The 25,276-nt window shown below is 39.2% G+C and overlaps 2 protein-coding genes across 3 annotated transcripts in view; one reads left to right on the top strand and one right to left on the bottom strand.

Annotated features, from left to right (window-relative positions):
* LOC124274212 (lipid droplet-associated hydrolase-like) overlaps window positions 1–19,992 on the bottom strand; it is a 43,214-nt gene extending 23,222 nt beyond the window's left edge. Inside the window, exon 1 of the mRNA XM_046709538.1 lies at window positions 19,958–19,992. Within this exon, the coding sequence (XP_046565494.1) occupies window positions 19,958–19,967 (10 nt within the window). The 5' untranslated portion in view covers window positions 19,968–19,992. The remainder of the gene's footprint in view (window positions 1–19,957) is intronic.
* The window catches only part of LOC124274211 (phosphatidylserine synthase 1-like), a 97,488-nt gene that overhangs the window by 1,519 nt on the left and 70,693 nt on the right, over window positions 1–25,276 (top strand). For both annotated transcript variants that reach the window (XM_046709536.1, XM_046709535.1), the window contains exon 2: window positions 22,386–22,477. In XM_046709536.1, the coding sequence (XP_046565492.1) occupies window positions 22,386–22,477 (92 nt within the window). The remainder of the gene's footprint in view (window positions 1–22,385; window positions 22,478–25,276) is intronic.

Below are 25,276 nucleotides of genomic sequence, written 5' to 3' on the forward strand. Positions count from 1 at the left end.
GTGTGATGGATGTTTTCTCCTGTAATACTACCCATTTCTGGGGTCCCCCGCCGTGATATTGCTGGCATATTGCTAAAAGCGGCGTAAAACTAAACTCAGTCAGTCAGTCAGTCCTGTAATACTAGAATAGGGAACACCGGGGATTATTACATTAACATGATTAGTATTGCGCAGTCACACAGATACATTTAGTCGCTGCCATGTTTCCCAGGCAGCGTCCCTTCTTAATACTTATTGAATGTGATTGTTAATGCCTTGATCACAGTATGTGCAGAAAACATTTCAGACCTTCAATGTAGGACATTATTCATGTAGACAGTTTAGATATTGCGACTTAGAACATGGTATAAAACATGTTATATGTATAATGTGAGAAAGTAAAGGAATGGTAATACGATTAATTGATTTAATCAATATCTAGTCCCATGGCATTCATGAGTGAATAGTCTAGCAGGATTCTTAAAGATTGATGATGTTTTGACAAAACAGGTTATACAACCAACCCATAATGAGCTATTTATCACAATACGGATGTCACTCGAGATGTCAACAGTGATGCAACACAAGGAATTATGGTAGCTATAATCATGATAATTGATCATTAGTTAATCGTCAGTGGTAGCTTCAATGCGATGATTGATTATACTTTTAGAAGTGATGTTGATGTGGATGTGTTTATTCCCAAGACAGGTGACAGAAGGGTGGGTTATTAAGACTTACCCCATTCTGGAATTTGCTGTAAACAGGCTCTTACAGATAAGAAGAGGATATGTTTAATGCATGCACTCACTACACTCATGCTTTCCACTTCCAGCAACCAATACTCATACCCTTCTCCAGCTTATCAAATTACACTCATATCCTTCCCAGCTCTAGCAGCCTACATTCATCCCCTTCTCATCTCCAGCAGCCTACATCCATCCCCTTCTCAGCTCTAGCAGCCTACACTCATCCGCTTCTCATCTCCAGCAGCCTACACTCATCCCCTTCTGAGCTCTAGCAGCCTACACTCATATCCTTCCCAGCTCTAGCAGCCTACATTCATCCCCTTCTAATCTCCAGCAGCCTATACTCATCCCCTTCTAAGTTCTAGCAGCCTACACTCACCCCTTCTAAGTTCTATCAGCCTACATTCATCCCCTTCTAATCTCCAGCAGCCTATACTCATCCCCTTCTCATCTCTAGCAGCCTACTTTCACCCCCTTCTAAGTTCTATCAGCCTACACTCATCCCCCTCTATCACCCTTACACTAATCCTCTTCTAAGTTCTAGCAGCCTACACTCACCCCTTCTAAGTTCTATCAGCCTACACTCATCCCCTTCTCATCTCTAGCAGCCTACTTTCATCCCCTTCTAAGTTCTATCAGCCTACACTCATCCCCTTCTCATCTGTAAGAGCCTACACTCATCCCCTTCTCATCTCTAGGGGCTTACACCAATCCCCTTCCCAGCTCTAGCAGCCTACATTCATCCCCTTCTCATCTCCAGCAGCCTACACTCATCCCCTTCTAAGTTATAGCAGCCTACACTCACCCCTTCTAAGTTCTATCAGCCTACACTCATCCCCTTCTCATCTCTAGCAGCCTACTTTCATCCCCTTCTCAATTCTATCAGCCTACACTCATCCCCCTCTATCACCCCTACACTCATCCCCTTCTCATCTCTAGCAGCCTACTTTCATCCCCTTCTAAGTTCTATCAGCCTACACTCATCCCCTTCTCATCTGTAAGAGCCTATACTCATCCCTTTCTCATCTCTAGGAGCACCCATCCCTTCCCAGGTCTCAGCCTACACTTCTCATCTCATGTCTATCAGCCTACACTCATCCCTTCTCAAGCAGCTTACACTCATCCCCTTCCCAGCTCTAGCAGCCTACACTCATCCCCTTTCTCATCTCTAGCAGCCTACACTCATCCCTTCTCATCTTTCCCAGCAGCCTACACTCATCCCCCTCATCTCATCTAACAGCCTAGACTCATCCCCTTCTCATCTTGAGCATCCCTTCTCAGCTCTCTAGCAGCTGACTCATCCCCTTCATCCTAACAGCCTTCCCCTTCTCATCTCTAGCAGCCTACACTCATCCCTTCCCTGACTCATCCCTTCTCTCAGCCTAGTACTCACTCATCCTTCTCATCTTTAGCAGCCTGACTCACCCCTTCTCATCTCATCCCTTCCCTTCTCAGCTCTTTGCAGTCCCTGACTCATCCCCTTCTTCTCATCTTTAGCAGCCTACACTCATCCCCTTCTCATCTTTAGCAGCCTACACTCATCCCCTTCTCATCTCTAGCAGCCTGACTCATCCCCTTCTCATCTTTAGCAGCCTACACTCATCCCCTTCTCATCTTCAGCAGCCTACACTCATCCCCTTCTCATCTTTAGCAGCCTACACTCATCCCCTTCTCATCTTCAGCAGCCTACACTCATCCCCTTCTCATCTTTAGCAGCCTACACTCATCCCCTTCTCATCTCTAACAGCCTACACTCATCCCCTTCTCATCTTTAGCAGCCTACACTCATCCCCTTCTCATCTTTAGCAGCCTACACTCATCCCCTTCTACACTCATCTTCTCTTTAACAGCCTACACTCATCCCCTTCTCAGCTCTAACAGCCTACACTCATCCCCTTCTCAATCTCTAGCAGCCTACACTCATCCCCTTCTCATCTTCCCCTTCACTCATCCCATCTTCTCATCCCTCTTCTTTAGCAGCCTACACTCATCCCTTCTCATCTTTAGCAGCCTACACTCATCCCCTTCTCATCTTTAGCAGCCTACACTCATCCCCTTCTCATCTCTAACAGCCTACACTCATCCATTCTCATCTTGAGCAGCCTGACTCGTCCATGAACTTGCTTGCCCCAAACTACTGAATTGTACTTGAAGGCAAGAAAAAATTAAGTGATGGTAGACCTCGTGAACTGGTAGGATTTGAGTGCTATAATTCTGAACCTATTACCAATATTTCAAATTAGTGAAAATAATGGAACTGAATAAGAAAAATATGTAACATTCTGACAGTTTTGTCTATCCACAAACTATGAGAACCCGTGAAGTAAGGTTAACACTATTCCTGTGGAAGACTTTTGAAAACATGTTTTCTGTGGCTAGTTATGACAGGGACTCCTTCACTTGCATATGACAGGGAGACTAAATGGTCTGTTATCGCCTCTAGTCTATGTCTAGACACTGTAATTAGTGTAGTGTGAAACTGACACGCAATTCTGTGTAATAAAGGTAATGATTCACCAGCATTGATATTCGGCTGGGTTCTTGAAGTTTACTCGGATATTGAAATCTAAGGATTTCACAGTCTAATATATTTAACGTAAGGGTTATGACGCGGACCCCTTCATGTGTCTGAAAAGTTTATATGGCCACTGTCATTTATCATAGACTTTGAGTCAATTGCCTGAGCGTGGTTTTCAAACGACTGGAGTCAAGTTCACGAGGATCTGCAGTTACAGTTCTGACCTGTCATCCTATTAAGTTTAAACAATGTCTATATGTACATGACATTAACAGGAGACACAATATGCCCCAACGATCAGTAGATGATTAAAGAATGGAACATATGTTACCCTGGTAGAACAGAGATATTTTAAACGTATTGTCCAGTTGAGACATTCACACTGAGAACAATGGCACCATTATACTGATGAGTGGAGAGGTTCATGTAATGAAGGATGCACCTGTATCTGTGGCCTCATCAACAATGGGTTGTACACACAGCAATGGTCTTTTTCCAATGAATGACCTACAAGTAGCACCATTTCCTCCTTTGTATGAGTTAGGGAACAATAGGGACAGATGTTCAATGGTTTATCTATTGCTATTGGGCTTAATCTTGCACTGGACTAATTGCTCAGTCTGTTCATTGGGTATGGGACTAATTCAAAATTCAAAATTTGATTATTATGATCAGGGTTTTATTGATGTAACCATGGTAACAAAATATAAGAGATCTGGTTTGATTCATGACTCATGGGGTTGCAGAGTTAGATCAGGTTCCCAGCATTAACTCCCCAGCAACCTATACTCAACATTTAGATGTATATTCGTATTATGTTTTTTAAGTTGGATAATAGGATTAGGATTTGTTTACATATATACTTAGACACCAAGTCAAGTCATAGCTTACATGGCATTTGATAAAACACTGTACATATCATAAATGTATTAAATGTTGCTTCAGTGGAGACAATTATTGAATGTTTTATCTTTATGTTATGAAATGGTGTGACATATGGTGTTTCTAGTTTTAATTTTATGTGATAGAGACCATGGAAATGATAATTCATTACTTTATGTATTCAGGTGCACTTAATGCTGAACTATTTATTACCATTACAGGTTTTCTGACAGCTATTGTAGTGTTAAGCATAAGGTACTGTTACAAAACTTGTATTCATATTTAATGTTTATGATACAATTATGGGTTGAAGATCAGTTCTAACTATGAGAATGGATGATCTGTGTGCAATAAAGGAGTCATTTGACTTTGAGCCTTTAACAGATATTACTTTGGCATGAGACAGTTCATGTGTACTATCACTTGGTTATGTACAGTACACTATGGTTAAATTGAGTGAGTTTAGTTTTACGCCACACTCTGCAATATTCCAGCTATGTGGCGGCGGTCTATAAGTAATCGAGTCTGGACCAGACAATCCAGTGATTAACAGCATGAGCATCGATCTGCGGAATTGGGAACTGATGACATACATGTGTCTACAAGTCAGCGAGCCTGACCACCCTATCCCGTTAGTCACCTCTTATGGCAAGCATGGGTTACTGAAGATGAATTCTAACCCGGATCTTCATGGGTCCACTTCTGTTATGACACTCAAAGAGACCAGTGAGTTTAGTTCAGTATAAGTTTGTTAAGCACATTTGAACTAAAACATATGATAGAGCAAGTGGCATGGACAAGATAGAATACCAGTTTCTCATATCTGTCAGTTGTTTATAAGCAGGTTCATTATACACATAGTTTACTGTAGAAGTGTATTTCGTTTCCCAGACACTGAAAGTGCAAAATCATGATAAAAATTAAATGGTGCCATGGCTGGCAACTTTGAGGTTATCTTGCTGCAAACAGCAGGAAAAGATTTAAACATATCTATTTCACAGGAAATGTGATTGGTAAAAAAGTAACAGCTTCTGTTAATACTGCTCTAGATAACCATTGATAATAAATATTTGCAGAGTCATTTATATGTTATACAATAGCAAAATTGTCTCAAGTTTACAAAGTAAAATAGCAGTAGCATATCATTTTACACTATAACATTGTAAATGTTACAAATTTACATAAAATTGGTGGATCCTAACTGGAAATTGCTGAAGAGGCAAAAATCAATATACATGCATTTACATACTGCTTCAACCAAGCTGACAGACAAATTAACTTTATGTTTATGGGTTGCAAAAATGCTCATGTGCAAATACCTTACATTTGACTTATTATTCTCATTTATATAAGCCCTCATGATTACCTTGCATAATTAACCCATGAAGATCTGGGTTAGATAGATGTCATTGTATGCTCATGGCATAGATCGATGATCATGGTGTAAATCTCTGCTATCATATAGCTTGAATATTGCATAGTGCAGCATTAAACCACAAACAAAGAAGCTAACAAAGGTACATTGTGGTTACAAGATTCGCTTCTTTTAGTACGTGTCATGGATGACTGTTTATTATAAACCGGTGCTACCCTCTCTTTCCACTAGATCACCAGTTCGAGCCATAAGGGATTAATTGAAGGCATAAAGAGAGCTATCTTTGTTGTTATAACATTTTAATATTGATCATTCTTACAAATTTCAGTCACAGTATTCAGCTTTTAGAGTTGACTTATTCTCGTGTTTGTAACTCAGTTAAGACAAAGGTGCAGTTCTACAAAACAACCTTAGGCTAAGACTGTCATAAGTTTATGTTAAGGTATGTGACTGACAGTCACCTTTGCGTTAAGATCGCTTTGTGAAACAGCACCTAGAAACTCGGTTTGGTTTGAATACTAATGGGTCCAGTTGCTCATAACCCGAGGAAAATGATGGCTTGTTTCTGAAATTGTGACTCATTAATCCTGTTTTATTGCTCAGATGTGGAGTTAACCTGTTTTCAATGGTTGCCTCGGGTCTGTTGCAAGTATGAGGCTTTGTTGATATGGCTGTGTGAAGGGCAGGGTATGATAAGCACCCTGTTTTAATTGGCACACAGCTCATATTACAATGAAGAAAGAGGTTGGTTGTTGGTAACGCCGCATTCCACAATATTCCAGCTATGTGGCGGCGGCGGTCAGTAAATAATCAAATCTGGACCAGACAATCCAGTGATCAACAGCATGAGCATCATTCTAAGCAGTTGGGATACAACCCGATCCCGGTAGTCTCCCCTTACGACAAGCATGGGTTACTCAAGACCAATTCTAACACAGATCTTCACGGGTTTGAAGAAAAAGGGAAAAAAACATATATTTGTCATCATGAATGTTGTCTGATGTGTCCATGAGACTTGAACAACCTGTTTTAGAGATAACCAGTATGTGTCTTTCTGATATTTCAGCGTAACTAAGCTTATAACTCAAAATCATTTTTTTACATGTGTATGTGTGAATATACAATGCCATTTATATTTCAAATTACTCTTTCTCTGTAAAGTACAGATTCCAGTACTTTTGTTTGGTTGAATCATCCAGTAACTCACTCATTCAAACTGCAAATCTTCATATTTTGAATGATTATGGACAAAACTCTTGAAAATGCGAAACATTTATTGTGTGACAATGCTGTAACTCAAACCAGTAAAACATGTCATCAGTTCAGTGTCTACAAGCAACCTTAATCTGTCTGCTGCATAAGGTTTCCCTTTTACAAATGGGCTTTGTTAGCGAAGTCCTTTAACTGAAAGAAATGTACCTGACTTGGCCCTCTGTCACAGACTGGAAGCCATGTACACCATTTCCCCTATTGATTGGGACTAATGTAGCAAACGGTGAACATATCAGAACTTTGTTGTCCATCATCCCATGTTTCTGTTACAAGGGTCCCCAGCATGACCTCCCTAGCAACCAATACTGGTTGTCAGAGACATTCAGATGTTTCCAGGAACTGTGGGGTAGCCCAGTGGTTAAAGCCTTTCGCTTGTCATGCCGAAGGTTTGATTCCCCACATGGCTACAAATAGTACAATGTGTGATGCCCACTTCTGGTGTCCCCGCTGTGATATTGCTGGAGTCTTGCTAAAAGTGACGTAAAACCCAACTCAATCACTCTGACACTCACTCACTGTTTCGGTTGGAGTCTCCCAGATCCTATAGAATTAAATGAAAATGCAGTCTGGATTTCTTTAGCTCTAGGTTTGAAATTCAGATCTACTCAAGGTTCCTTTTGGATTTTTTCTTTTTTCTGTTTTTGTTTGTAGACATATACTTTTGTGTCAAGATATTTCTGAAACTAAATTCTAGTTAGGGTTATGTGTTCAGTGCTGGTCCTTGGTATTATGGTTTATGGGCGGGTGGGGTAGCCTAATGGTTAAAGCGTCCGCTTGTCATGCTGAAGACCCAGGTTCGATTCCCCACATGGGTACAATGTGTGAAACCCATTTCGGGCGTCCCCCGTTGTGATATTGCTGGAAAATTGCTAAAAGCAACATAAAACTTGACTCACTCACTTTAATGGTTTACTGTAGTGGGGCCTGCATATCATTTTTTATGTTAATTAAAATATTCAGATACCTGTACATGTAAAATATATTATGGATTTTTGTTGCAATGTTCAGAGGACAAAATTTGAAAGTAATAGTATTTATGCAGCAATGTGTTTTTGGACCTGCAAAGAAAAAGCCTATATATATATACATGTATATGAACTTGACCACATTTTACATCATGGAAACCCAGTATTGATCAACAGTGTCCAGTATGTAGTTGTTTTGATTGAAACATGAACATATGTACTGAAGAAGAATTAGAGTCAAGTTAGCTTCTTCTTCCTTAAGTGTTCCTGGTCATGAAAGATCCATCAAGGCTGTGTTAAGTTCCACTCATGCCTTTTGTCTCTTTGCTTGGATCAATGAATTCCAAACTCCACAATTAATCTCATTATTAACATCAGCTTCCTTTGTTGGTAGAAATTGGCACAATGGCAGCTGCCTTGTCAAGTATGCATTCATCCAAATTGGCTATTGAAGACTTGAGGAATTTTCCAGGGATCTCATTATATAAGCTTGAAAATCACATTCACAGCTCTCAGTCAAATATTTAGCAACAGCAATTTAGGTTTGTGGACTGAGGTTATTGAGACACAAGTGGTGTTTGTCTGTATTGTCTTTATCGTTTGTCTGTTGATTATCACCAGACACAATGTCGCTAGTAGGATGTACGTACACACTTTCATAATGGTCTTGTTACACTGACTATATAATGAGCATGCCCAAGATGCCATTGATGCTTTGACTGCACGCTGGGTGAGATGTTGTCATGGTCATGATGCCATTTGGTATTGAGCAGTTACAGGTTTAACTAGATCTGGTGTTGCCATAGATACAAGACAGTGTGAATGCTGGAACTTCTGGTATTGAAAACAGATATGAACATTGTACTCAAGTGTGCAGATCTATGCTGCTTGAGTGTCCCTTGGGAGACTTGGGGAATAGCAGTCTGGTGCTGTTTGAGATTGGTAGCGCTATGTGATTTTTTATTGGGCCAGCAGTCTATTACATTTCGATACTTTTGTTTGTGAGTTGTGAGGTTCATTTGCATTTGTACCAAAGACAAGGTTACATCACATGTGTTTCATAGGAGATTTACAGCTTAATGGTTCCATGAAGGTTAATGATAAGTTCCTCCCAGAACGGAGAGCGTGAAGATGATGTTAGGTTGTGGTGGAATGACTACGGTTGTGCACTCATGATCACCTGATTTGAGATAGGTCACATGAAACTAATATGTGGTACAAGATTCAAAACATAAATAATTCAGTACATAACATACCATAAAAGAAGATACTATATATGTTATAATATGCTCAATTATACAATGTACATTGTATAGTATGTATGATACTATATTAATACACATTGTATAATACACAGGATACAAGATGTAATTCACATGATACACATAGTACAAGACACTCTATATATACTAATGGAAAAAAAGTTACTGTGCATAACACAATTGAAATAGAAGTAATAACCCTATATGAACATGTAGCAAAGCACTTTGCATGTAATTTGATGTCACGTATCACCTGTGGCACATGCACTTTGTGCACAATGAACTTACTCCCTTTTTGCATGCCTTTTGACACCTGAAGTTTGCACACCTGATATTGAAAACGGTAGGTAACTAACGGGATTGGGTGGTCAGGGTCGCTGACTTGGTTGACACGTGTCATCGTATTCTGATATGGATGGATGCTTATGCTGTTGATCACTGAATTGTTTTGTCCAGACTTAATATGCTTTATGCAGTGTTAAACAACAAACAAGAAACAACACAACTAAGTTCTACACTTCTTTTAGCAATATTTCAGCAGTATCAAAATGAAACACCAGAAATGGGCTTCACACTTGTACTCACGTAGGGAATCGAACCCAGATCTTCAGCGTGATGAGTGAACACTAACCACTGGGCTACCCTACCGCCCTACAACACACCTAGAACCAGACAATACAATGACACAAGACACTTGATACAAGATGCAATACAAATGGTACAATATGGAATACATATGATACAACATGCAATACACTTGATACAACATGCAATACACACAGTACAGTATACAATGGCATGATACAACATACAATACACTTGATATTGAATAAACAATAATTGATACAATATGCATGGTATACAGTACTTATACTTATGTGAATGGGTCAAACGATGTACCTTGGTATGTCAGGCCTTGGATCAGTTTATAGGGCATTAGTTTCTCATGAAGGGGCACCTGCAATGTCATTCTGAAAACAGAGATGTTATCTCCATCCTGCGCTAATTTTGCAATGGTTATTCATTATCTATCATGTGTATAATGATGTTTAACATACATATTGGGGATCACTTACAAGGAACACACTTAAGTATTCCCCAGAATCAATTCATAGGCCTTCTAATTCATGGTTCATCATGCATCTCATGTCAAGTAAGCTCCGCCATGTTTTCATGAATACAGATTCCACTAAAGTGGTGATCATGGTATTGGTAATTTTAGCAGTCATCATGCATCATTCTGTAGCACTTCTAAGTCTACAGTTAGGTGGCCTAGTTGCCCATATTACTGCTTCGTACTACTGGGCTCCTGTTGGATGGCCTAGTTGCCCATATTACTGCTTCGTACTGTTGGGCTCCTGTTGGGTGGCCTAGTTGCCCATATTACTGCTTCGTACTGTTGGGCTCCTGTTGGATGGCCTAGTTGCCCATATTACTGCTTCGTACTGTTGGGCTCCTGTTGGATGGCCTAGTTGCCCATATTACTGCTTCGTACTGTTGGGCTCCTGTTGGATGGCCTAGTTGCCCATATTACTGCTTCGTACTGTTGGGCTCCTGTTGGATGGCCTAGTTGCCCATATTACTGCTTCGTACTGTTGGGCTCCTGTTGGATGGCCTAGTTGCCCATATTACTGCTTCACTACTTGGGCTCCTGTTGGATGGCCTAGTTGCCCATATTACTGCTTCATACTGTTGGGCTCCTGTTGGATGGCCTAGTTGCCCATATTACTGCTTGCGTACTGTTGGGCTCCTGTTGGATGGCCTAGTTGCCCATATTACTGCTTCATGCACTGTTGGGCTCCTGTTGGATGGCCCTAGTTGCCCATATTACTGCTTCATTACTGTTGGGCTCCTGTTGGTGGCTAGTTGCCCATATTACTGCTTCCTAGTTGCCCACTGTTGGGCTCCTGTTGGATGGCCTAGTTGCCCATATTACTGCTTCATACTGTTGTTGGGCTCCTGTTGGTTGCCCATAGTTGCCCATATTACTGCTTCATGGCCCTACTGTTGGGCTCCTGTTGGATGGCCTAGTTGCCCATATTACTGCTTCGTACTGTTGGGCTCCTGTTGGATGGCCTAGTTGCCCATATTACTGCTTCGTACTGTTGGGCTCCTGTTGGGTGGCCTAGTTGCCCATATTACTGCTTCGTACTGTTGGGCTCCTGTTGGATGGCCTAGTTGCCCATATTACTGCTTCGTACTGTTGGGCTCCTGTTGGATGGCCTAGTTGCCCATATTACTGCTTCGTACTGTTGGGCTCCTGTTGGATGGCCTAGTTGCCCATATTACTGCTTCGTACTGTTGGGCTCCTGTTGGGTGGCCTAGTTGCCCATATTACTGCTTCGTACTGTTGGGCTCCTGTTGGATGGCCTAGTTGCCCATATTACTGCTTCGTACTGTTGGGCTCCTGTTGGATGGCCTAGTTAGTTGCCCATATTACTGCTTCGTACTGTTTGGCTCCTGTTGGGTGGCTTAGTTGCCCATATTACTGCTTCCTACTGTTGGGCTCCTGTTGGATGGCCTAGTTGCCCATATTACTGCTTCGTACTACTGGGCTCCTGTTGGGTGGTCTAGTTGCCCATACTGCTTCGTACTGTTGGGCTCCTGTTGGATGGCCTAGTTGCCCATATTGCTGCTTCGTACTGTTGGGCTCATGTTTGATTTGAGGTCAAAGCTGTGTGCCATATACTTGAATATAATAATTCCTAATTTGTAATATGACACATACTTGTCTGTCACTAGTCGTGGGATGACCATGAGCAAATGCTTAGATTTTAAGAAATTAATTTTGAGTATTCTACCCAGATTGTTGCAATCCAGTTTCCACATTTCATAATTGGATTATGTATATAAATGGCGCCTGCATAATGCTTTTAAAGTATTGGTAGTCTTGTCACAAGTTGTGATTGCCATGGGTGCAAAGAATGTATGGCAATAAAAATTAAGAGAATCTTAAATCATGCAATTACCAGTCATACAACAGTTAGAATGAGACTAATGGTCATTGTTTTCTTGTCCTGCATATATCTGCATGAAGATATTATCATATCTAGTATATATAATATATATATTCGAAATATAAATAGTTTAAGTTTGGTCACATTTTATACACTCTACAAATTTGTTTCATGTCCTGTTCACCATCTAATCTATAGTTTGGGACCAGTTATATGAGGCAGTGGATTGGGGTTTGCAGAGTTCCCTCCCTTAACAGTGTCAGGATCTGTAGGATGTTGGTTGGAAGCCAGATTCACTTCGCTTCATATCATCCTTTCTTTGTCAGCGCTTTCCACTGATTGTAGGTTTGAGCTAAGTGGTAAAGGTCCACAGCCTACACCCCAGGATTTCCTCCTGCAGTAAGCTGACATGCCAAGATATCTCTCAAGTACTTTTCAATGCTGTGTTGGCTGACTCAGTGACAAATATTGATTGAGTCTCATTGATCACAGTCTTTTTCATTCAAGGCTTGTAATAATCATTTCTTGGAAATGGCGAGGCTTGCCTCTGGGGATGAACATCATGATGTAGCAGTTTACTTGCCTGGCTGACTTCGTGGTCCAGCACACAGGGCATTGGACAGGAGTCTTGAAAGTCAGGGGATTTTCAGATTTGTGATTTTAAACCGAATCTTTTATAGTAAGGCTAGATCCTTTATGGATGACAACTTCCCTTTTCTATTATAATGAGATGTTTCAGTATAAGTCCTAATGCCATTGCCATTTGTACCCATAGATCTGATTGGGTTTAGAAATCAATCATGTTAATCAACTTGTGAATCCCAATGAGTTATATACAAGTCTATACTGTTCTGTATTATTTGACTCTATTATTTGACAGTACTAGGGGGGACGGTGGGGTAGCCTAGTGGTTAAAGCGTTGGCTCGTCGACGCCGAAGACCCAGGTTCGATTCCCCACATGGGCACAATGTGTTAAGCCCATTTCTGGTGTCCCCCGCCGTGATATTGCTGGAATATTGCTAAAAGCGGCGTAAAACTAAACTCAGTCAGTCAGTTAGTACTAGGATCCATGCCAAAACATTGCATGACAATAGAATAAGGAAGTTGTCATTCATGAAATATTCTTGCCTTTACTATTACTCACCAACGTCTTAAATGCCAATAAAACGATTTCATCTGTGATGCAGTAGATGCACCATTAACACTGATACACGTTTCTGAAAACTTTAAACAATGATTTTGTCAATGATCATTTGAATGAGTGTTTTATTAGGAGCTGTCCTAAGAATTACCACCAAATTTAGAAAGTACCGATCTATATGCTTGTTAAACAACATGTACAGGTGAACAAGCCCCTAATTGATGTAAATAGCTACTCAACTCTATCCTCCAATATGTAGCCAAACATTGTGTGATGCCACTCAAGGTGGAGACGTGACTTACATTTAATATTTTCTTCATGAACATTGTCTGCAGCATGATAGGAAAATATATGAACTTTACTTTTTCTCATCACACTTATTTTGACTTAATTGAAATTTTGAGGGTGTGATACATTTATGTCTTCAGTCAAAACATTGTTCCTTCTCATCGTACAGGTGTTAGATGGTAAGTCAGCTGTTTTTTATTTTAGAACAAACTTTATGGATAACAACTTGTTATCCATAAAGTTTGTTCTATATTGTACCTCCCAACTTCTAAAATGCCACTCAAAGAAGTTATGTTTTTTATTTGTCAGCAATGTGTGATATAAGTGGAAAGGTGTGAACATCAGGGTTAGAATTCCTCATCGACCCATCCTTGTCATAAGAGTCGACTTACAGGACATGGTGGTCTGACCGACTCACTGACTCATTTGATGTATCTTATTGTTTGACAATGGCTTAGATTGATGCTCATGATATCAGTCACTGGGTGGCCTGGTCCAGGCTCCTTTATTCACGTACCACTATAAGTGTTTGGCTGGAGTGAGGGAGGGAGTTTAGTTTTACACTGCTTTTAGCAATATTCCAGCAATATCATGGCGAGGTACATCAGAAATGGGCTTCACACATTGTACCCATGTGGGGAATTGGACATGGGTCTTCGGTGTGAGGAGCGAACACTTTAACCACTAGGCTTCCCCACCACGCCCATTTGGCTGGAATGACAAAGTGCCACGTTAATCAGAAGACTGATGCTGATCCGTATTAGACTGATCTGTAGCCAGATCTAAGGTAATTGTAGTCATTTCATGATAGATAAAAATATATGTTGGACTGTTTTCTAACATCACTTATCCTCTTTATCCTATTATTGAGGCATGGTACATCCAGACTGCTGGCTTCCATTCATGGAACCTAGTGTGAGTCTGTGATGGCTAGACCTATTGTTTATGGTTCAATATTCTAAAATGTCACACTTCTAATCCTAGAAGAGCTAATGTGATTTGAAACCTGTGGATTAACCAATCAGACTTGTGTGTTAGCACATGCTGGCATTACATATAATGGCAAGTTACTGTTCCTGGCAAAGGCATTTAAAGTGTCATGGTATTTATGCTTGTTTAATGACTGTTAGATAACTACTTGTATGTAGTGTTTACATGCTAACATTTGTTGCTGTGAGAAACGGAACATTTGCCAAGGTGATTACAAGCCATATTCACCCACTTTCTAGCACTTACAAAACACCTGCCACTTGAAAACATGGAATAAACATAATCAGAACGATGATTTACGTGTCTGGTGTAAGTACAGTAGACAATTATCTCTTAATGAACTCTGTGTGAGATGTTCCTGAGTGAGTGCATGTGAGATTATCCTGAGTGAGTGCATGTGTGTGATGTTCCTGAGTGAGTGCATGTGTGTGATGTTCTTGAGTGAGTGCATGTGTGTGATGTTCCTGTGTGAGTGCATGTGTGTGATGTTCTTGAGTGAGTGCATATGTGTGATGTTCTTGAGTGAGTGCATGTGTGTGATGTTCCTGTGTGAGTGCATGTGTGTGATGTTCCTGTGTGAGTGTATGTGTGAGATGTTCCTGAGGTATACAAGTAAGTATTTGTTCAGTTTGTCTTCACTTTAGATAAGTTTTGATCATCAGAATTAAGCTACTGTCATTTTCCGGGCAGAGGTTGATGGGCAAGGAATGTTTTATTGTATTTTTAAAATTACTACGGTTATGAAAATGTGCTACAAGTTGTATTTAATAGGATTTTGTGACAGTGATAATCAACTATCAGGTGACCAAGTTCTTATTACACACCACTAAATGGTGGTTAGTTGGAGATGCTGTAGGGACACAAACTGCCTCACAATTAGTTTGTTACCATGGGAACATTTGTTCATCATATGATGGAGAGTACTTGACCTAAAGTTGGATGTTAGTTTCTGTTTCATTGTTGATGGGAAGTAGAATAACTAGTTCATGGGGAAATATTTTAAGATTGACAGATTCTTCCTGTCTGAGTTGTTTTGTATCATCAGTTAGCTGATTTACTGCAGTGGCGACACATGTGTGAAATGTCACCGTCTATTCTAGTCCCTTGACGTCAGTACCACTCTTCTATGGGTTCTACTGAGTGAAAACACACAAGTCATTGTACAGGTTACATTGTTTAGGAGTACAATATCTCTCTGAAGGTCACTGGGAATTACTGATGCCGCATCATCATAGTGTTGTCCAGCTTACAACTCCAGTATCAGAGGAATGTTGTAATAGTATAGTATGTTGGAAATAATTTCTCATTTTGTCATTATTCAAAATCTTGATGATCATTGTCGTTTAGTAAGGGGTTCTGTTTGTTTATAGCTTTTTGTCAAATAATTTTATTTACTGACATTTAAATCCTTTAAGTTTTAAACTTCTTGACATTATGTTTAATTTTGAACTCTGGAAATCATCAGTGTTACTGTTAATGGAGGTCCTGGAAGCGCACTCACTCACTCACTCACTCACTCACTCACTCACTCACTCACTCACTCACTCACTCACTCACTCACTCACTCACCTCACTCGCTCACCTCCACCTCACTCACTCACTCACTCACTCACTCACTCACTCACTCACTCACTCACTCACTCACTCACTCACTCACTCACTCACTCACTCACTCACTCACTCACTCACTCACTCACTCACTCACTCACTCACTCACTCACTCACTCACTCACTCACTCACTCACTCACTCACTCACTCACTCACTCATCTCCTCACAGTGCCCTAGTCTGCTATCCAGTGTTAATAGTACAGTTTTATACACGAAGGTGATGAAATATTGGACCCCTCAGTGAAGGAAACATAAAGTAAAGCATGGCAAAACAGCAGCTCCACACGGTATTGATCAGCTCATCATTTACAGAAGATGATGTATACATGTTGGATGATGCAGTATTCAACTCGGTACATAATGTGTCACTAATAGTGTGCTGAAGTCTGGCATCCATCTCTGAGAAGGGAAAATTAACATCATTATTGGTAATATTGGGAATTTTCTGTCCATTATCTTAGGTATGGAATACTGGGCATGGTAAATGGTGCATCTTTTAACATGTTCATTGGATAATGTCCGATGTATTTTCATCCCAAACATCTGTGTGTGTCTGTGGTTTAGTGCTGCATTATTCCAGCTGTAGAATGGCGGCCATAGTTAACTGTAGAGTGAGTTTAGTTTTATCATCTAAAACTGTGTTCCACAGGAGATATCGCTTGTGTGAGATCAGACAGTAGATTTGACAGTAGATTTTGCACAATGCTATGACGTCATGAACTTGATGACGTCACAATGCTATGACATCACTGCACTGCAAATCTAATGGCAGTACTGTGTTCAGAGATGTACATTTTTCATTGAAAACTAATGAAGAGTGATTTTTGATGATAAATAGAATCTCACCCTCATGTCTTCTGATATCAAATATATCAACACTCATTGATAAAAGTAAAAATATCCTCGGCAAGACTGGGATATTTCTTACTTTATCAACTCGATGGTGATATATTTGATATCAAAAGACACTCGTGTGAGATTCTCTATTTACACTGGTTGTAGCAATATTCCAGCAATATCACGTGGGGGTCACCAGAAATGGGCTTCTCACATTGTACCCATGTGGGGAATCGAACCTGGGCCTTCATCGTGATGAGCGAATGCTTTAACCACTAGGCTACCCCATCGCCCAGTCAACTGTAGACATGTTAGTGTGTTACAGTTCACCTGACTTTACTCCATCAGTCTGTGGACTTTTCTATCTCTGTAACAGTCTTATTTGATATTTAGCCATTTTGACCTTTCCATTGCGGACATAAATTTGTTCTGTCAACTATGAGGGGTTGCCTTGTGACTGGACCGTTTTTCATCTCACCAAATGACCTTTCTTTTCATTTGTTTACATATTAAAATGATCATTTCTGGACTGTCCTGCTGCGAAATTTAGATTTGCTTGCATTGCCACCATTCTCAATTGCAATAATGAATTGAACTATAAATTTGGGGACTTTCTGGAAAAAGAGGTGATAATATATTGCAAGCTACTAGCACAAGGATTAATTGTAGAAATAAATATCCCCAAAAGGGTGATTTGATACATTTTGTATGGTAATCTTCTCTTATGGTAAAACATGTACCCTACAGGAAGACTATACAGCTGATAAACATTCAGCCAGTAGACGTACTATACTCAGGAGACAGATCCTCTTTCTTGACCATTGCCACATCACAGTCTGTGTCAAGTGATCTTCAGTGGTTGAGGTCTAGTGATTAGTTATCACATTTATTTACAAAGGAAACAGGTACTTCATGTGTTGATACACTGTGGCTGAATGATAGGCTTTAGTTTGGCTTTGATGGTTTCAGATAACTCCAGCATGTGGAGGTTGAGAACATGCTACATTGACAGCCAGACAGGTTTAGGTCCTCCGAGACATGTCCTCCACTCCAATGTTTCTTCTGTATATACCATGTTGACCAGAAAATTTGAATTGAAAATGAGCCCCAGTGAGATTGTATATGTAAAACCTGGGTAAATCTGTAGTTTCTTCATTGAAGCAATCTCTTTACAGTAAGGGCTAGGAGGTGTGATGCCTTCTCGGTTTATCAGACAACTAGATTGTACAGGTTGAGTAACAACCATTTACGGTACCAACTAATAGTCGTGCAGCAAGAAAACTGTTTAGAAATGCAGTCTTTTCTGTTTACCACTACTGTCAGTTTGTCTGTACTTCTGAATCTGCAGGCTGAAACTCAATTCTTTGCCTTATTGTCATTTTGTGTGAGCATATGGGCTATCGTAGCATTGCACTGTTTAAGCACTTTAAAATCATTTACAGAAACCTAAGGTGGATAAGAACAAGCTGAAGCAGCTGGTAGATCAGGTGAATGTCGGTAACAGCAACACTCATCGCTTACTACAGAGTCGGATGAGTCGGAAATGCCTTAATATTTTTAAATGTGCCTTGAAAAGACCATGGATTTTTTTAATTTGTCTTGAAAAGTCCTTGACAACATAATGCTTAGGCTTTGAATTTCACCCTATCTACAAGCAAGTGTATCTTTTACTTTTTAAATGTGAAACATAAATGTTCTTACCAATATCCTTGAGTGTATGCAATAATGCTGCATGTTATAAGTTAAACTTCAAAGCTGCTTTTGCACATCTCAGTTACATTATCATTGCTGGAAGCATTAGTGTTCTACCGAATCCTAGTTAATCTGGGAAGAGATTTAGGTTTGAATTTGACAATGAGTACCTTTTTAAAAAGACATAAAGCAATGTTCGATCCATGAAGTACAAATCTGTATCACTAGTGCTGGAGCGATTAATCGTAGGATCGGTTAATTGTTCGATCTAAGTCAAAATAAACGATTGTCGATTACAAATAAACTGCAGATCGATAATCGGAAATAATCATTATTTGGATGCACATACATTAAAAAAATTTATTCTACCTTGTCATGTTTTCTTATACTGAACACTCTGGTTGTCATTGCTTGTTTACCTCTTAAACGGAAGCTGTGTAGTACACAAGTACGCATGCCTCCCCTGTCAGCCAATGGCAATGCTAGATATATTTAGATTGGGGTGTCCTATTTCGTCATTGAAATACTATGAGTTGTAAAGTGGTTTATAGAAAACCTCCTTCGTCCAATCATGCAACAAAACGTCACAATACGACCCAGGTATTACAGATTAGCAACTTTCTAATTGGCTGAAAGAGGGAATTCCTTGAGTTGCATTTGCATACAAACACGTGACTTACGGAAGGTGGGTAAAATAGAGCTATTTTCAGTTTCATGAATTCTCTTGAACTTTCGTTACAGTGGTTAATTATAATACTTCCCAGAATAAATTTTGTGTTTCAACCTTAAGGAAATTTCTTTGTTTACCCTTCAACATAAACTAAAAGTTTTTTAAAAAATGGCATGCCATGAAAATAAATCTACCACTGGTACCAGCGAGGTCACATGACTAGTAGCGTGATCTTGTAAGGTGGGATGTCAACTAAGCAGACGAAACTTTAATGGCATCTTTGGAGTAAAGATTTAGGATTTTTGTGCATTTGATTATGAGGTAGATATTGCATTAAGGATCCCGGAGTTAAACTTAATCTTTTGTGAGTTTGTATACTGTTGCCTACGCATGGCAACTTGATTCGTAGCATATCGATGGCAGAACGGGGATCGCCTTGTTGTCATTCGGGATGCTTCTCATGGGTTTTCTCGCATTTTCGTGCTATAAGTGAGAATTGTAATGGCCGATCAAAAACATATAACAATCGGAAACGTAAGACGATAGGATACTTGATGATCCAAAGATAACTTGCTAGCATTAACAATTGACACGTGCTGACAACATCCCGGAAGTTAGTTCGCTAACGTAGGTATTTGACTATGAAATGATGTCCAAACGATTATAATCGATCGATTATCGATCTGACACTAGCGATTATCGTTCTGACAAAATGTAACAATAACCAGCTCTAGTATCAACCAATATTCTGGAATGGATGTTCACTCACCCTTCAGCATCCTGAACAGCTGCAGAGTCTATAACTAATTTCATGCTATGTGCAGTGTTGCTTCAACTCACTGTATTTTATTGTTTAATTATTTCAATATTCTTTTGTGTGTGTGTGTGTGGAGTATTGATATGATCGCAATATATATATGAAACTCAATAAATTGAGCTTCATTGTTAATTATGGAAGTATATTGATTAGAGCTGTTACGAATCACTCATGTATTCAGTGAATCGAACCATATCTCTTCATAAATTCAATTTGTTGTTTGGGGTCACTAGAACGAAATGTTCATAAATGTATTAAAAAGGCATGTTTCTACTTAAAATTTGCTGTTGCTTATCAAACAGATCTGAAAATGCAATATATCCAAGCCAGGATGTGTCATCCATGGAACATGGGGCTATTCCAATGTCTGTGGTAGTGTTGCTGGAATTGTTAACCCTATAAGCTATGAGTGTAAGGGTAAGGGGGGTAAAACAACATAGGCATTGCCATGTCTTAATTTATTGTTTTGCAAAAGTTCTTACATATTCTCTTAAGCCCTCAAACAATAATACATAAAACGTCCCATGCCAGTGGACCATACTTTGGTCATGATTGCAAATCTACATTCTGCATTTTCAGGATGAAGCAATTCTTTAGGCACTTTTCTGTTATATATTAAGAGACAATTCAAATCTGTTCATTTCAGTGACTGTGCTACATGTATTGAAATTGAGCAAACCAAATTCTGATAAGTAACTGCACCCATATGGTGGTAATTTCTAGTGATAATTAGGAACAAGCAAGGTCTGATATTTGTACATGTTTGATGAGGACAATGATCATCCTGTGGTCAGATGAGCGTGGTGGCTCCGTTTTTACAGAAATAAATAACATTGACAGCTTTGACCTCCAGCGGTTTCATGTTCTGTAAACATGCAAGTGAAAGGTCTTGTATGGAATTCTCAGAACTTCGAATGCACAGGCTGTGAAAACCCAGACATAGCTAGACCTTTCACATGTTACTAATTAATCCGTATTGTCTTATTCTCACAATATCAACCATTGTGGTGTTTGTTTGTGAAGTGGACAATAAATATTCAATGGCAAACAGCTTTGCTAATTATTTTCGGCTATCGCCAAGAAGTTTTAAAGTATCTGAACCCAAAGTTGATTGAAGGACATGTTTTGAAAGTGTCAACATTTTAAAACATGAGCTTTTCAAAATGTAAGTAAAAGTACTTGATAACACAGCACATTTCCCCAGTGATCAGGGGTTGAATGAATAGGAGACAAAGTAAAAAATATTTTTACTAGAATCACAAATTGTAGCAGTTTTAAGTTCTGGAAATTTGGTGCAGGTCAATAAATACCTCACAAAATATGTTTATACTGGTAGATGTTGACACTGCAACATCTATATGAAGTGGTCATGGAACGAGATAGGCCTTTAAGTGCCTCATGATGAATATGTTCTGCAGACATTAATCAGTGACCTTTATCATAGTTTTAGCACATAGGGTACAACTGCACAACTGTTATTTTGTCCTCTGATAGTTATAGATTTATCAATATACATGATGGAGAACCATCACTGATGCTGATTGTTGGACCTACTTCATGTAAATGTGAAGGAAGGTATTGACATGTACCCTTGATTAGTATGTATAAGGTGAGGTGAGGTGAAATTGGGTTTAATGTCGTGCTTGAGAATATTTCGCTCATATGACGACGTGCATGCGTGTGTATGTGTATGGGTATCTGTATTGCAATATATTGGGAGATAGAGTGTTTGACATTCAATGACACTGATTGTACTGGCAGATCCTATTTTGTACATACTAAGGCCCTAAAAATAAATGTTATGGCTCTGAAAACAGCTTTCTAACAATTCTAACAATCTTCTTCTTACAATTTATAGTATGTAAAGTATTCTGTTTTGTCAATGAATTACAAAGGAAAACATCAGTTTTGAATGACAGTCTGTGTATGTTTTACACTATATAAAACCATCGAGATAATCACAAGATCTTTATGCTCTTTTTACACAATACACCAGTTCTGTATTACTTGAAACTTGGTATACTGGTAATGTACCAATAGAACATGTCACAAAAAGTTTTCTGCAAATATCTGAGAAGCATGCGGTTGTGAATTGTCAAACATTTATGGAACTGTATTACACACATTACTCACTCACTCATTCACTCACTCACTCACTCACTCATTTGGTGAGTCTCTCCCAGACCCTCGAGAATAAGTTAGATAGGTGTCCTACTCAAGTCTATAATGATTTTGCAAGTCTAGATTGCCTCAGTTCAGGAACTGAACATTGTTTTCTGCTCTATTTAGATTTGTTTGATGGCTAAATATTTTATTCGGTAATTTTAATTAAGGTAACTATATTTCTGTGACTAAATATCAGTGTATCTTCTGCCTACAGAGATGACAGCCTACCCGAGGAGAACATCTGGAGCGGCATCTGCTGCCTTGTCTTCTTCTTCCTCATCATCAGTGTGCTGGCCTTCCCTAATGGTGAGTACCTTCTGCACAAACCAGTACTGCTGTACAGGGGACAAATTCTCCTGGTTCAGACTCCAGTCTGAATATTTGGAACAAAGCAAAGAATAAGTCAAAACTGCCTTGGCCCAACTCTAACTTCTTGTTTTTCAGATATGATCTAACAAATATTAGTTGAAAAGAGATAAATATATTTTATTGTTTAAAGTAATATTTTAGTATAAATTCTTCTGGAAAGGGATACTATTATATCCCACTTTGTTCTACATGCAAACATGTGTGATGTCAGCAAACAAGCTAGCTGGACATGTAAGCCAGCAATGCGGACTCTCCTTTCCCGTTGGCTACAAGTATGGCTACACTCGATTTAGGGCAATAGAATTCCAATATCTAACAGCTTTTGTTGAAAGGAGATAAAAGGTTATCAATTATTGAGAATGTATTTGTACAAGTTTTGATGGTAAGAATGTATTTATGATTTGGTCATTATGAAAACATTTGCATTTTACAAAGTCTGCTTGTCTTAAATAAAAAAATGCTTCGAGTGGGATGTCAGTCAAAGTCGTAGCCTTACTCAGTATTGCATTCCTTGAAAGAACTGGTGTCATTCTTCCCCATCCTGTAGAGGATATTGCAGGCTCACGCTATGTCGAGGGTCCAATAAAGATTGTTTGAATTACGACTATTGCAACAGAAAAACAGTAATTCTATATGTATAGTAATGAGAATATACAGCAGAATCAGACTCCTGCTAGTTCACACTACCTGTGGGGAACCTTCAGTGAGGATGACGCTAGACCTCATTCCGCTGACGCTGCCACATGAGTTGTCATCCGCTGATTGTTGAAGCATACATTTGACAGAACAGTTATCAGAAGTAACATCCTCTCACAAACTAATCATGGAAAGTGTTCATTCCAGGCCATGGCCTTGCAGTGTTTTCCCCCAATACTCGTAAAAGCTGCTTGTTCTCAACCTCATGGGATTCTTCAGGCTCACTTTTCATTGTGTGAAAAAACTTTGAATATAATTATTGCTTTGAGCAATTAAATGGGGAAAACAACATACCTGAGTGAACCATTCTTATTTGATGTTGTTATGAATACAACTGTTGTGATACTTCCTACTACTTGAAACACAACATTTCCTTGTGTAGCCAAGTATGTGAGCTACGTTGCTGCTTCATGAGTAACTTTGTTGGAGTTCCTTCCAGAGGCCTCACAACTGGTTAATATGGACCATCGGTTGTTAAAGGGGAATACGAACGAAAACAAAACTTTTGATATATTGTAAAGGATATTCTAAAAGTCACCTTCCGTGATTAAAATTGAGCAAAAAGTTTGTAAAATAGCAATAAAAACACAAAAAACGTACTCGTATTTCCGCCTATTACGGAAACACCCGACAGTTAATGAGCGGAGGGGGTATCACATGACATGACGTCATATGTGCTTGTTGCTGATGGCTTCCTCTCTGATTTTACCTCACAACTTAACAGTGTCCATGGATTTTGAAGCAGTAAAAGATGTTCCTGATGTCATTTCTGAAATGGATGTTAGACCGTATCAGTACGATCCGATTTTTCATCTTGCAAGACAATCTTCCAGTGAGGATGAAGAAGAAGAATCAAGCGAAACGGAGGCACCGCTTGAGTTCAAAATAAATTTTAAAATAGACCATATCATTTAACAAGAATACTATTTGTCAGCAAAAGGTGATACAGTTCCAACCAGCAAACCCACCCCTATAAATATATGACCAGTCCCTATGAATTATTTTTTTTAAATGTGCTTGCTGTTCCTTTTGTGTCAAATGGGTGACTGTAGGGTGTCTGCGATTTAAAAACAAAATAATTATACTTCAGACGGGGGGAAAATAGAAATTATCTCCTACAAAAATTACACTGGATTTATTTTGTTGAAAAAAAATTAGGATTCTAGTTCTCATTAATAACATATCAAGTCTCCATACAAGATCCCAGCCTGGTGGAGCAGAGATAATATTCGCGACGCAGATAGGTTATTCCCCGAAAACTGGTGAATTATAAAATACTAGTCAGGACAATGTATGTTTCCCCAGTGTTTGGTTATGGAAATAGTTATGGTACTCGGTCATAGCCTTAGAATGACATCTTATCAGCCAATGACAATACAGAACAACTTTCACGGCACACACTACTGACAAATAAAGAGTCTGATGCCGACGTAATGGAACAAAATGGAAAAAAATGAAAGCAACAAGTACTTCATGATTTGCCGTTGTATTCGGCAATGTTTCAGGTAGACTGCAGCATTTAGGGCTCCAAACCGAAAAGAATGTTAGATCTATAGCGAAACATTTTCAAGCTCATGTGAAATTTCTTACTGATTTTGATAATATATATCTCATGGGTACCAGTCGAACTGCCCCAGCTACAAAATGCCCCAGCAAATTTAGTCATTCATTCTAATTTGGTCAAATTTATTTAAAATGATTAAATATATGCTGTAAATGCATAGTTTTTGTCAACTTTGATATTATGTTCTTAATGTAAAAGCATTAGTAATATTTCTGATAAATGTTCCATAGTAAACTATTATCCTTCTTCAAAGCCCAGCTTTTTAATCATTTTAAATAGGATTTTCATCCCCATGTATTTAAGTCTCTATCATATCTAATTTATGTTAAAAATACCGCTGACAGTATTTTGTGACAGGGAATGATGGAGTATGATCGGAACATTTCCCCTGCCTAAATCTGTCTCTTTACTTGGAAAACGGAAGAAATTGTGGCGCTTTCCATTGTCCGATGATTCTGTGCATCCCCAGGCAATGG

This window comes from Haliotis rubra, unplaced genomic scaffold, assembly GCF_003918875.1.
Source record: "Haliotis rubra isolate DU_JTF1 unplaced genomic scaffold, ASM391887v1 Scf189, whole genome shotgun sequence".
NCBI lineage: Eukaryota > Metazoa > Mollusca > Gastropoda > Lepetellida > Haliotidae > Haliotis > Haliotis rubra.